Source organism: Panicum hallii, chromosome 7 (genome assembly GCF_002211085.1).
Source record: "Panicum hallii strain FIL2 chromosome 7, PHallii_v3.1, whole genome shotgun sequence".
In the NCBI taxonomy this organism is placed as follows: Eukaryota; Viridiplantae; Streptophyta; class Magnoliopsida; order Poales; family Poaceae; genus Panicum; species Panicum hallii.
This window is the reverse complement of record NC_038048.1, coordinates 37,141,729-37,155,262: the sequence shown is the minus strand read 5'-3', so window position 1 is coordinate 37,155,262 and position 13,534 is coordinate 37,141,729. Positions and strand designations below refer to the sequence as shown.

At 48.1% G+C, this 13,534-nt stretch overlaps 2 protein-coding genes and 1 long non-coding RNA gene across 3 annotated transcripts; 1 reads left to right on the top strand and 2 right to left on the bottom strand.

Moving 5' to 3' along the window:
• Nucleotides 1-1,297: 1,297 nt before the first annotated feature.
• LOC112901174 (plant UBX domain-containing protein 4) lies at nucleotides 1,298-5,007 on the bottom strand. The gene is made up of 4 exons (XM_025970021.1): nucleotides 4,710-5,007; nucleotides 2,901-3,210; nucleotides 1,989-2,084; nucleotides 1,298-1,891 (listed from the first exon to the last, which is right to left on the bottom strand). Exons 1-4 carry the CDS (start codon nucleotides 4,880-4,882, stop codon nucleotides 1,517-1,519), a joined length of 954 nt encoding a protein of 317 aa, XP_025825806.1. The 5' UTR covers nucleotides 4,883-5,007; the 3' UTR covers nucleotides 1,298-1,516.
• A 1,018-nt stretch (nucleotides 5,008-6,025) lies between these two features.
• Nucleotides 6,026-9,080, top strand: LOC112901167 (protein NRT1/ PTR FAMILY 6.4-like). Its single transcript, XM_025970016.1, has 4 exons — nucleotides 6,026-6,107; nucleotides 6,179-6,396; nucleotides 6,476-7,026; nucleotides 8,080-9,080. The coding sequence occupies exons 1-4, from the start codon at nucleotides 6,047-6,049 to the stop codon at nucleotides 8,969-8,971; spliced, it is 1,722 nt and encodes a 573-aa protein (XP_025825801.1). The 5' UTR covers nucleotides 6,026-6,046; the 3' UTR covers nucleotides 8,972-9,080.
• A 1,820-nt stretch (nucleotides 9,081-10,900) lies between these two features.
• Nucleotides 10,901-11,951, bottom strand: LOC112900379. Its single transcript, XR_003230192.1, has 2 exons — nucleotides 11,276-11,951; nucleotides 10,901-11,137 (listed from the first exon to the last, which is right to left on the bottom strand). It is a non-coding gene; the product is annotated as an uncharacterized LOC112900379 (long non-coding RNA).
• Nucleotides 11,952-13,534: the final 1,583 nt, after the last annotated feature.

Sequence of the window (13,534 nt, the reverse complement as noted above, 5' to 3'; positions counted from 1 at the left end):
GGGTTTGGAGGCGCGCAAGTGGCAGGGAGGGAGAGATTTAGAGAAGAAGGGAAGGGTGCGGAGAGAATGAGATGAGCATTTGTCACGTGGGAACCAGGAATGGTGGGTTGGGACCTGGGAGTGGAGGGAGAAGATGAGTTTAACTGAGCTGTGGCGGATAGCAGGCTCAAGGAGGATAAGGCGTGGAGAGGAGGGGGGAGACGAAGGAAGGGGATGACCGGTGCCTCCAGATGCGTGTTGTTGAATGAGGGGGCTGTCAGTGGTAACCCGTGTGACTGCGATCTAAATCATCACACAAGTCTCCACCATCTCCACCATCTCTCTTCATCTTTTTCCTCCGATGACTACCACCTCTGCCCCCTGTCCACCGCCCCAGCTGGTGGCCACCGTCGCCGCGCTGCCCGCCCACCCACCACCTATCGCCGCGTCGCCGTAGCCTTGGCCTTCTTCCTATCCCCGCCGCCGGCCACCGCCCACCGGAGTTCAGCCTGATCGGCCAGCGGCGTTCCCGCGCCTCCTCGCCTCCGCCGGCGGCCGAACCGCCACCACCGCTGGGCTGCCGTCGCCCCCAACCTCCCCTTTCTATAGCAGCCGCCCATTGAAAGCCCGGCAATCCGAAATCCTAACCCCGCCACCTCGACCACCACCCTGGCCGCCGCACGACCTCGTCGGTGGCCGCTCCCCCCACCTCCGGCGGCTGCTCCACTCCTCCTCTACCTTGGCGGTGCGGCGAGCGGTAGCGGTGGTGGTGGGCAGTTGATGGGCCCTGTGTGACCTGTCTACTGTCACCACGCGTGTGACCCTTGGTATTAGTGGTTGAATGACCCGTATATATCCTCATGTTTCATGATCGAGGGTTCAATGTTATCGTTTGCATACCCGAATTTTCAAAAAAAACAAGAAGAAAGTAAGTGCGTATAAAAAAGAGTTCGCGTGTTTGAGGCCTTGCCGCGGGGGTTTTAAATGCCAGTTACAAAGATCCAAATTGAGACCCCTCACTGTCGCCTTGTCGGACTTGAAACTTATCTAGTACGGATATATAGATGTTATATGTCGTTACGTTTTGTTTTCTTATTGTAGCAAATGCATATTCAGAGATAGAATTTTGAGCCATGCTCGTTATCGATCTTGTCATTTTTGAATGCTACTCCCTTTCGTCATATTTGAATGCTAATCCCTTTCGTTCTAAAGGGATATACTTTACTCTAAATTTGTCTTACATTCAACTCAAATTGTTAGAGAAATATTTTTATAACATAAAAAATATTTTCAAGGCATATTTTATGGATGCGGCAGATGTAGAAAACGTCAATAACAATTAACCAGACGCAGAAAATGTCAATGTGGTACTTCAGTAGTTGCTGTAAATAGGAATGTATACATGTTCACTGACAACTTATAAACTCTGATAGGTTGTCAAAGAGGCTGACACGGCAATAGGCCGGTTACCAACCACTCGACGATACCAAGTTTCAAAAGACGCATTATGCATCTGGGTTCCCAGCTCGGTGAAGCATTAGATCTTCTGCATGATAACAGAGTTCGCCAGGCCAGCTTGCTCAACAGTCTGGGTTGGGTCGGTCAGCTGCTTGGGTGGGAAGCCAGTCTGCAGCTGATATGGCCTCGCAGCTCCAGGCCGGGATGCATCAATGAAGGATCTGATGTCGCCCACAGTGTGGTGCATGTTGAACCGGGCAACCATGCGAGTGCCATCGGCCAGCCTCAGCTGTATGGATGTAAATGGCTGGGAGTCATCCACAACGAAGCTGGTGGACCTCGAAGCAGCAGGGGGCGCTGAAGCAGGAGCAGGTGCTGAACTCTCATCTGTAGAAAGTCCACCTCCAAGTGTTCTTCCAACACCCTGGAAAGCTGATCGGGGCCTTATCGGTTCCTACATGAACAAGACAAGAGAGGATAGATGTACTGTACTGGAGGTATTGAGAATGCAACTAGGTCAGCCATAAATGGACGAAGGGTGGAGAACTTACCTGGTAATCTTCAAGTCTTTTCATAACATTCACATGAACTGGTGTGCTTCTGTCAGCAGGCTCCAGTTCCTGGGGGCACCGGGACATCTTAAGGCTCTGAAAACCAAACAAAGGCACAGTTGGCATGAATTCCTTTAGCTATGAAGAACTACAGAAATCTTACACTGGGACATCTTAAGCCTCAGCAATCACGTTATTCATATTTACATTTACATGATCTACAGAAAGATAAAAAAAGGCAGCCAAACAGTCCATGATACTCTGTTACAATACTTAACCAACAACTTAAATAACAGCTCACCAAATCTTTATATTGAAAGAGAACAAACGGAACAGCCCAACATTATGCTGTACAAGACATGCGTATCAGGGAAAAGAAAATCACAGAGAACCAGCAATGCAGCCAAACCATTTTATGTTTTTTTCCCTGGCACAATACAGTGGCACAGTAAGCCTGAGGTCTGTGTCAACTTTTAATGAGTTAACTTAAGGGTGCTTTTGAGATTCCAGCTCATATTTCGAGTCAAAGTTTGAGTTTCACATGAGGTGAACCAGATATTGGGCCCAAGAAAGTGGTCGAATGACTAATGGAATTGATGGCATTTTCAACATGATAAACTGTATTAAAGCCCTGTTAGTTTCAGCTTGTAGATTGTGGATTGTGGCTTGCAGTATCCAACAAGCTCCCTCCAATTTACTTGTTGGTTTTGACATTTCTTCAGTCTATAATTCAAAAACTTTGACCATTGTTCTACTAGTGCCATTTTATGCAACAATTTTTGAACTTATTCATATAGTAGTGGTCAAAGTTTCTAGAGTTTGACGACACATTGTTATACGTATCTACTTGAGAACAGAGGGAGTACTTGGTATAGATAAAGTTATCCAGAAATATTATGTAGAAGGAATCACCTCAATGAATTCTGCATTTTCAGGATCATCATAGGCTCTCAGTGGACCGTCATCTACACTGAAACCATTGTTCCACAAGTGTATGACGTGGAGTATGTGAACTGGTTCCTGAGATGCAGGTGCAGCCGCAGGCGCAGCAGATGGTGCTGTCTCCCCTGAAAGCAGTCGGCCGGTCCCTGTAAAGCTCCTCGAGCTGGAAGACTGGTTATCAAGGAAAGGGGGTGGTGCTTGGATAGCACCCGTCTGCCTGGCTTGTTCAAAGATTGAGTCCACATCATTCCTTCTAGTTGGATCTTGAACAAGCATCCCACTGCACGCATACAAAGAAAAATTACTTGAAAGAACACAAGATCAACCTAAAAAACTTGAACAAAAAAATAATCTAAAAATTGTGGAGATCTTCTCTAAAGCCATTTGTGAGACTAAACATTATGATGATCTACTTCTCAATGTTTTGCATTAAGTCTGCAGGGAACAAAGTGGGCTCCATAAGTAGAAAAGGATGCCTTTGCATTTACCAGACAATGCACCATATAGGGTCATGTTGTCTGTACATCCAAGGAAAGAGTAAAACAGCTTTTACATGGGACACTAATTATGAATATTACTTTCTTTCCGATAGGCCTTCACTCCGTAGGAAAGCTTTAAAAAAACAAGAAGCTCAGGTGCAAGTGCAACTATTAGGAATTCTCCTTTTTTTTGGCCTCCCACATAAAGTCCCCCCTCCAAGAATGCCAACCAAATCAGTATATGTTTTAGTGCTACCAGATTCTACATATTTAAGACTGAAAGAACCGGCCTAAAAACCAGGCACATATTGTTTTTCTTTCTTTCAAATAATCATGGTGCACATCATGCTATACTAAAATTGAAATAATCAAGCAATGTGTGCAAAGAAATTACTAGGGCATGTATCCTCTATTGTAACTTCAAAACAACTTTTTTGCTGATTCAAATAAACTACTTAGACGTGACATCTATGATAACAATTTTCGGTACCTTCAGGCTTCAGTGGCTATGTTCAGTGTTTCTTACCCACACCTAATGTTTATGACTCATTACATCAAATCACAATCAAAATAGTCACATAAAGTTGAATTTCAAGGCAACCTAAATAAATAAACTAAGGGTTTAAACACAACAAGATTTGCATAAAAGAAATATTTTTGCTAGCACATAGCTACATGTGTAGAACAATTTTCCATCATGTTTTGAGGGATGCATGGTATAGGTGGATATATAATTCACTATTAAATTTCGGTCAGAGTATGTAGCACAAGTTTTAATATCCAACAGCTGCAAAGAGCATTGATTTTGTTCCAAGGCGCAAAGAGCATGCAGCTTACTAGTAGTCTAAGTGTGGATGATTCACATTTTTCACCTGGTGACTTTCCATGGACAGAAATATCGCATAATCCAAAATAAACAAGCACACTCACACCCAAATCATGCAGAACGCAATCCAGTCGTGCAAAATTCCGACTAAAAAGTAGTACCGCACATAAAACTCAACTCAATTTTTTGGTATGTTGCAACTGATAGGCTGCTACCGCTCAGACAGTTGCCCTATAACTCGCACAGCTCGCATGGGAATCAAAAGCAAATCCACGCAAAACTAACAGATGGAAACGCCGAATAAACCAAATCCAACGAATTCACCCGGAATCCCCTTCTCACACTAACGAGAGGACCTAATAGATCAGAAAATTAAGAGGCTGCGATTCCCATACCCGCACGCACGATCGCCAGGAAATCCTACGAGTAAAGCCAATCGGTCAACATAACCCGCCGAAAGAGACTGAGATATACCTCTTCTCGCCGCCGGTGTAGTACTCCTGGGGCTCGTCGGAGTCGCTGCCGCTGCCCCCGGCGCCGGGGAAGCCGGCGGGCCCGCGGTTGATGTCGGCGAGCGTGCGGATGGTGGGCCCCCCGCGGCCGCCGCCGGTCGCCGGCTTCTTCCCGCCGTTGGAGGAGGAGCTCATCGCCGACGAGGTTGGGGGATCGGGGTCGCGGCTGGGGGGTAGGGTTTGGCTCGCGCTTCGCGCGTGTGTACTCGGCGAGTCGAACAGCTCTGCTTTGGGTGGGTCGATAGAGGCGTGGGGATTGGAATATACCGGGCCGCGGTTGCGGAGGCATCACGCACGCGTTGCCGCAGCAGGAGAAGAATCGGACGGAGACGGGGACGTCGTCGTCGGTGCGATGCGACGGTGCCCGTATCGTTAGAGGCCCGTTGGGCCGTGAAGAAACGCGCACGCACCGAGCCGTCTACGAAGCAAGCCCATGTTGAATAGAGGCTGGGGGCCCACCAGAGAACGAGCCCAATTAACAACACCAAGGATAAGGGCATGGACAATAATGCCGATCATTGTGATTATATGAGGAAAACCGATTTTTTTTTTCACCATGTCATTTGCAACAGATGCCCATAAGGTGGATAGGATACTTAAGTCACAAGGCGCTTTATGTATGCTAATAAAGTGACTAAGCATGTGTAAGCACTTATTTGTATTGTAGAGACCAGCTTTTCTACAGGTTCTTACTCGTGTAACAACAAAATATCTTATCTTTGCATTGCACATGTCCTACGCAAATCCAATGAACACTACCTCGATGATTTATCAGTACTTACGTGCCCAGTGGCCCCTCCAAAAAGAGGTTGATGGAAAACATTCTCAATCGATCCGGCGAAGTATTCCTGTGGCATGCAAATTGAGGACAGTATTGATCGGACAATCTGACTCGTGGCATCGTCAAACTACCAACCTGCAGTCAGAGTGTACGAGTCGTACTAGCAAGCATCCAGAACCATACGGTCTTTTGGGAATATCTTATCGGATTGTGTCGAGTACAAGTTCGTGTGGAACAAGGTTAAGAACAGCAATGGTGTAACGGTGCACGGCCAATATGGAGGTTGATACGGTCTGCAACTTCCCAAACAATCCGCCGTCCCTCGTCCGGAAAACAAATACCAGCCCGGGAGCAGCTCCTCGTCGGCATCATGGTTGGTATCTCGTTGCTGCACAACTAGCTGTAGTTTGTGGCTTTGCGGAATTCCAATGCGTGAGGTTTCCGCCGGCGGAATCGTCGGCGGCCACGACGCCGGCGGCAATGGCCCCGACGACGACGGCTTGGTGGTGGTGGACTACATGGGCGACCCGGTGGACAAGTCCAGGACCGGCGGATGGCTCGCCGCCGCCCTCATCGCCGGTACGTACTGATGCTTGCCATGTTTCGCTCGTGCGTGTTTCTGATGAGATGATGCTGTCCCGGTGTTCCAGGCACGGAGCTCGCCGAGCGGGTGGGCGTGATGGGCGTCTCGACGAACATGGTGACGTACCTCGTCGGCGCCCTGCACCTCTCCAACGCCCAGTCGGCCAACATCGTCACCAACTTCATGGGCACGCTCAACCTCCTCGCCTTCCTCGGCGGCTTCGTCGCCGACGCCAAGCTCGGCCGCTACCGCACCATCGCCGCCTCCGCCACAGTCGCCACCATCGTACGTGAAAACTCAACGTGTTTCGCATCATCTCGAGATCTCGTGCTGTGGTCTCTGCTGATCGGTCGCTTCATTGCAGGGGTTGGCCTTGCTAGCAGCGAGCACGGCGGTGCCCGGGATGCGGCCGCCGCCGTGCGCCCAGGCGGACGGCGGCGCGGCCGGCGGGTGCGCGCCGGCGAGCGGCAGGCAGATGGCGCTGCTGTACTTGGCGCTGTACACGATCGCGGTGGGCGCGGGCGGGCTGAAGGCGAACGTGTCCGGGCTGGGCACGGACCAGTTCGACGGGCGCGACCCGCGGGAGGGCCGCGCCGAGGTCTTCTTCTTCAGCCGCTTCTACTTCCTGGTCAGCCTGGGCTCGCTCTTCGCCACCACCGTGCTGGTGTACGTGCAGGATAACGTCGGCCGCACCTGGGGGTACGGCGTCTCGGCGGTCGTGATGGCGCTCGCCACGGCGGTGTTCGTGGCCGGCTCGCGGAGGTACCGGTACCGGAGGCCCCAGGGGAGCCCGCTCACGGTGATCGGCCGCGTGCTCTGGGCGGCGTGGCGGAACCGGAAGCTGCCCTGCCCCACGGACGCCAGCGAGCTCCGCGGCTTCAGCAGGGCCAAGGTGCCGCACACCGACAGGCTCAGGTAATTAATTATCGAACACCCGTGCAGTCTCACTGCACGTCGCGTTACTTTGCTTTTTCGTATACTTTTGACGCGAATTTACCAATCGATCTAGTACTTGTCTTTAACTTACTCGTGCGCAGATAGCATAATTACTGGCTTCCAAAGTTTTTACGATCATTAATCTTGTAAAGCGGTGGTGCCACAGAATTAAGAATTGAAGCAGCCGTGCCTGCGTAGTAGATCAAGCAGCAAAAGTAGTTGTCATGAAGCTAATTAGCTAGACTACTGACACAGAATCATGATGCCATGACAGATGTGTATTTGTAGTATAGGACATGAGAAGGGGGGCTAATCTTGATTGCTATTAGTATCGGAAGAAATCAAATCACGAAAACGTGGTAATTTGGATCGTGGACTGATAAGGGTTTCATATACTTCATATAGTAAATGTGTGTATTAGTAGAAGGCTAGAAGCATATTTGTAAGTAGCTACTGACTAAGGCGGCCGAAATAATGATGAACAAGAGAATCTGAAGAGACAAAGTCGTGTTATCTTGCCAATGCAACACGTAAGATCATGCTAGGACAAGGAAAACAGCCAAGACCAAAGTTTAGCCCCAAACTGAATGCACTAGGTCCATGGGCCAATCACGTCGATCGCAGCTAATCACTTGCACTTGGGCACTGAAGGGAGGTCACCGACATGCTAAGTTACAAAGTCTTCTCCTCCAAAGAAACGTAGCACTGACGGTTCCGGATCAAAGCTTGGGGCGTTTCTGGGAGCACCATGGACGATTTTCGCAGCTAGCACAAACTTTGCCGGAACGGCCTAGAGCACACCGTCCATGCTTGCTTTCAGCAGATTTTGTAGGGTAAACACACTGAATTGGGGAGCGAACGATGGCAATCAACATACTATATATCCAAGCATCAAAGTTGACAGCGACAGATTATGTGAATCCTAACACGAACAATTTTTGTTTCTTTTAGTTTTTTTTTGTCTTTTGCATGGTGGCAGTTGTCGATGATGTAGCATTTATTTCCAATTTTTTTTTATTTTTGCAAGAATAGCTTTCTGGATAAAGCTGCAATCCTGGACGTGGACCTGGCGTCGGAGCACCCGGCGGTGGCGGCGGGGCCGACGCTGACGGAGGTGGAGGAGGTGAAGATGGTGGTGAAGCTGCTCCCGATCTGGTCCACCTGCATCCTCTTCTGGACGGTGTACTCCCAGATGAACACCTTCACGATCGAGCAGGCGTCGCGCATGAACCGCCGCGTCGGCGGCGCCGGCTTCGTCGTCCCCGCGGGGTCCATGGCCGTCTTCCTGTACCTGGCCATCCTCCTCTTCACGTCGCTCAACGAGCGCTTGCTCGTCCCGCTCGCGCGCCGCTTCACGGGACGCCGAGAGGGCCTGGCCTCGCTGCAGCGCGTGGGCACGGGGCTGGTCCTTTCCACGATTGCCATGGTCGCCGCCGCGCTCGTCGAGAAGAAGCGCCGCGACGCGTCGGGCGGCGCCCCCATCAGCGCGTTCTGGCTGGTGCCGCAGTTCTTCCTGGTGGGCGCCAGCGAGGCGTTCGGGTACGTCGGGCAGCTGGAGTTCTTCATCCGGGAGGCCCCCGAGCGGATGAAGTCCATGAGCACGGGCCTGTTCCTCACCACCCTGTCCATGGGGTTCTACCTGAGCAGCGCGCTCGTGGCCGCCGTCGGCGCCGCCACGGGGGGCGCTTGGGTGCGGGACGACCTGGACGACGGGAGGCTGGACCTGTTCTACTGGATGCTCGCCGTGCTCGGCGTGTTCAACTTCCTGGGGTTCCTCTGCTTCGCGAGCCGGCACGAGTACAAGCGCGAGGCGCCCGCTGCGGCGGCCACGGCGATCACGCGGGCCGTGGAGCTGACGAAGCAGCCGGAGGAGGAGGAGGACGCGGTGAAGGTGGCCGTGGCGGTGAATATGATCGACGTCTAGGCGTGAAGTGCGCGTGGTGCTGCCGCTGTCTAATCTAATCTACGTTGTGTATATTCTACAGCTCAAAAGTTCTCACGAGCTGGGTAACCTGCATTGAGTAGTTTCTAATCGGACCTGCAAAAAGCAATTTCGGAAGCAAGGCAGTGACATTGGCTGCCGTGTTTTTATTTTCCTTTTCCTTAATTTTTTTCCCAAAAAGGCAACAACTGAAAGTAGTTTTTTTTTGCAATTTGCATGTCTGTCAAGAGTCAAATTAGTTTTTCTTAAAAAAAGGTATAGACGTAGATATCCAGCCATCTGACCGCCTCTGCAAGAGTGATCATTGAGATCTGCAGTTAGATCAACAGTAAGCAATATGGACAAGCTAATCTATGGCATGTGATGACTAACCAATCCCTACTGGTAACTGAATATGGACAAGCAAGATAGAACTATGGTTCAGGAGGTAAGTAATAGGGCATAGTAGATGTTAACATGGGCGGCCAATCATATTTGCCGTCTCATATGTATGAAATATCAAAATAGCATTTACTGAGAAAAGGTACACAAATGGCCGACCTTATTCCTTGTATTTAACAATATTGGTATGCACATTCTAGGAAAGTTTCATATGGTTTATGCACTCTTTGAAGAGCAAATCTAAAATATTCTGCAGCAAGGGAATAAAACAAAACTGAAATTGTGGCAAAGAGCTAAGTGAAGCTGACATTACAAATCAAATATGATTGGCCAAGCATGAAAACACTGCTGACCAATTGTATTAAAACCACGTAGTTCTTGTCACTCAAATGCAGATGATTCAATAAATTAAGGATATTTTTGTTAGTACCTGACAGGATCAGACATAACCAACGCATACTGTAATGACAGATGACAGGACAGTACCTAATTGGAGAAGCTAGTCAAGCCCTCAAGAAGCACCTCGCTGGTGTGATCCATAAGATATCAGCAATTATACCAATAATAAAACCTCATGACAATGGTGCACAATGTAATAGTAGGCAAAAAATGAAACACCAGTTCTGCAGACAACTTATACCAGTACGGCAGTACTTGTAACTGATGCACAAACCCCAGGTGCTACGAGCACTCGCTACCTTTCACTGAAATAGTAAGCCATCACTAATGCATTGGTATAGAGTGAACTACACTTCATTCTGAACTATACTTGTAACTAAACTTCTCACTACAACAGATTATGTTGCGATCAAGAAGCTATATGACCCTGTTGTGGTATGATCAGACAGGGCAGCATCAGCAGTGGGAAATGCAACGTGTTGGTCCTAATTTAAAGGTGACTTTGCCCTCTAGCATTTCTGCAGAAAGATGCACTCAGAACTGCAGTACAGAGCTACTTAGGCTGCTTTCTGGTGATGAGAAAATTAAATCAGACACATTTTCATATAATGATGATGCACGACCAAACAAGTCATGGTTCACTATATCATAAGCACTTTACCGGCCTCTTGTTCCATGTTCAGCACTACATAAAACTAGTAATTAACTGCTGACTAACAGGGGTGGTACTAGCCAATTTGCATCCCATTCGAAAGGAACCAAAGAACTGATAATGAAGCACGGAAAAATTTCTTAGGTAAAGCAGCATACATATGCATCCAGAGATTGACATCTGGATAATCTATCTCTAATGTTTTCTCTTCTTTATTTTTTGCTAGTACATAATTGCATATCTAGCAAATTTTGACCTTCCTCTTTGTTTAGTCGGGTATGCAACATATCAAAACATGAAAACAGTGCCGGGTGTTGGAAATTCTACATGCTAGCCTTCCTGACTAAACCAATACTTTCTCTTTTTTATTGTTTATTCACCTATGCAAATTAATGCCCCAAACTACCCCTGGAAATGTTTGAAGTAATAAAGGCATAAACAGGAAAAGGAGTTAGACGGTTTTCAGACCATGGGGCAACTTTTTAATCCCACATTAACACAAACTAATATGTTCATGTGACCACTTCTGACACAAACCAGTTCCCTTCAGCACTGCAAGGATGCCAACCCAAGCAGCAGTTTAGATCAAACACCCAACACATCCCCCATCACACCCACAAGCCATAGCACAAACATGGAAGATCAGTTCAATTCCTCTGTGTCTGCACATAGGAGAGAGGAATAAGATAATAAGCCCTGATTGATACGGACTCTGCCTGCACAAACAAAATTCGACTGCTTGATTAATCTCTCGTTCTCTCTGTGTCTGCCTGCGTGTGTGATTACATTAACTAATACAATTAGAGATTGAGAGCATCATGACTATCTATGAGCAACGAAAGGAGGAAACTCACATAAGCAAGGAGGAACACAAGCTGCGAGGAGCCGGCCGAGGTGGAGGCCCCGTTGTAGGTCGGCGCGGCGACACCTGGACGGGGAAGCGGTGGGGCTCGACGGAGTCGGGGAAGAGGCGGAGCAGCGGCGACACCGGGACGGAGATGGAGCGGTGGCGCTCGACGGAGTCGGGGCGGCGGAGGCAGTACGACGGCGCTGGATGGAAGCGGGGTGGCGGCGCGGCGCCTTCTTTTCATCGCGACGAATCGCCCGCGACGCCACTCGGGAATCCTTGCCCAGACCCTCGAGGTGGGGAGGAGCCGCCCCGTGGAAATCGCAGGGTTCGGGTCAACCTCCCCCGTCCGATAGGCTCCCAAATTGCCGTGTAATTTAGCCCGGGGTTAATTTCCGCGCGGGCTTCCAGCCCCGGGAAAAGGTCGGGTTCCCAGCGGGATTTTAGGCTTCCAAACTAGCCCCTAGAGTTATTAGTAGCCCCTAGAGTTATTAGCAGAAACTTTCGGTGAAAGACTGACGAGGTGTTGCGTGCTCGAGAGGTGGAAGAGGTGATGGCAATGTTGATCCTGACAAGGTGATCATGTTGCAAACAACCAGCATGTAACTGAAGAAAATGTTGGTGATGTCTCCCATGCGGTAGCAGGGACTGGACACGGCCGGTAAGGCACGCTGAGTTCTATGATCAACGTACGTGTCATCATGACAAGTATTTGTTGGGGTAGCGGTTGATGGGTGTGTGCATCCTCTCCACAATTCTGTTGATAGCGTCCCGGGTCATCATGACAAGGATACGTACGTGTCATTGCTGGAGGATACTGTAAACGTTGAAGCCCTGCATTTTCAGGATATTTGAACATCAGAAAAGTGCCTCTCGATCCGAAAAGATATTGCCACATATTTTTATTGCTTATAATAGACGCTCGGCAACCAGAACTGTAAGACTTACAATGGAGGAAGGGAGGACACTCACGTACTGACGGTTTTGAGTAACCAGAATCGTCAGAATTTATAGGAATCAGCCAGAAAGAATTGTGTAAACAAGCAAAAGCTTATGTAAAACAAACATGTAAGACAATGGGGATGCTGTCGCACATGAGCTACATGTCAGTTGTTCATCTCCACGATCGGTGTGTGTCCAAGGCTCTTCACACAGTTCTTATCCATCTTACTTACTACTACTTCATTTCAAGATTTAGATCATTTTGATAAATCTATATACTTAATTTTTTTATACACCTAGAAAAATATTGTGTCTAGATACATAGCAAAGATTATATATCTAAATCTGCCGAAATGATCTGCATTTTAAAACGGAGGAAATATTTTGAAAACAAAATTACTAGAACAACAGCGTTTGATCCACCACATATATACCAGCATGACTGCACTCTATAATATCCCTAGCGCGCCAAATAGGATTAGCATCGTAGCCAACCCATTCATGCCAATTCATGTGGCATAGCAGGTTTGCCACGCCAAAGGATAAGGTGTGACGATATTCGATCAGGAGCCATGCCAAGTATTTTGGCTTGGCAAAATATATGCGCTAGTTTTTATATAAGCGATAGCGTATATAATGGTGGTACACACTAAAAAATCTCCACGTTGCCTATGATGTGTTAACGTCATATTATATTTATATATTTTAATTTCGTGTTCTCAGAATGTTGAAAGCATTTACCTTTTTCTACGACTCTAAATGAACATTATCTTCCATCTGCATCTGCAGGGGGATAAGTTGTTTCCTCTAGACTAGATCACCTCTTGGTACTTTGTTATGTGCCTCAGTATTGCAGGCACAAAAGCTCTCATCACATTTTTCTTTTACGAAACATACCCTCATATACACGCATACTCATCCATAAGGTGAACATTATCTTCCAGCACGTTGGAAGCATCACATCTGCTACTCCTTGAGTCCGTGACACAGGTTGTTGTGCCTTTGGTTTTATCTTCTTTTGCAGTAACTAATATTCTGCAAAAATCCAGAACAGAAAGTAGTAAGGCCAGCTCTAGTGTGTTCCAAAATCGAACCGTAGTTGCTAGAAATCGAATTTTGCATTGCGGCAGTTAAATGGTGGGTGTCAGAACTCAAAATAGATTCCAAACTCGGTTCGACTCGTAAGCTGCTGGTGCTTAATAAAATATTCAGCTGCCCGTATGGACTCCTCCTCTCCCTCACCCACCCACTTCAAATAAAATAATAAGTGCACAGTGTATATGGCCATTGCTTGTCTCCATCTTACATACATGAAAGTTCACAT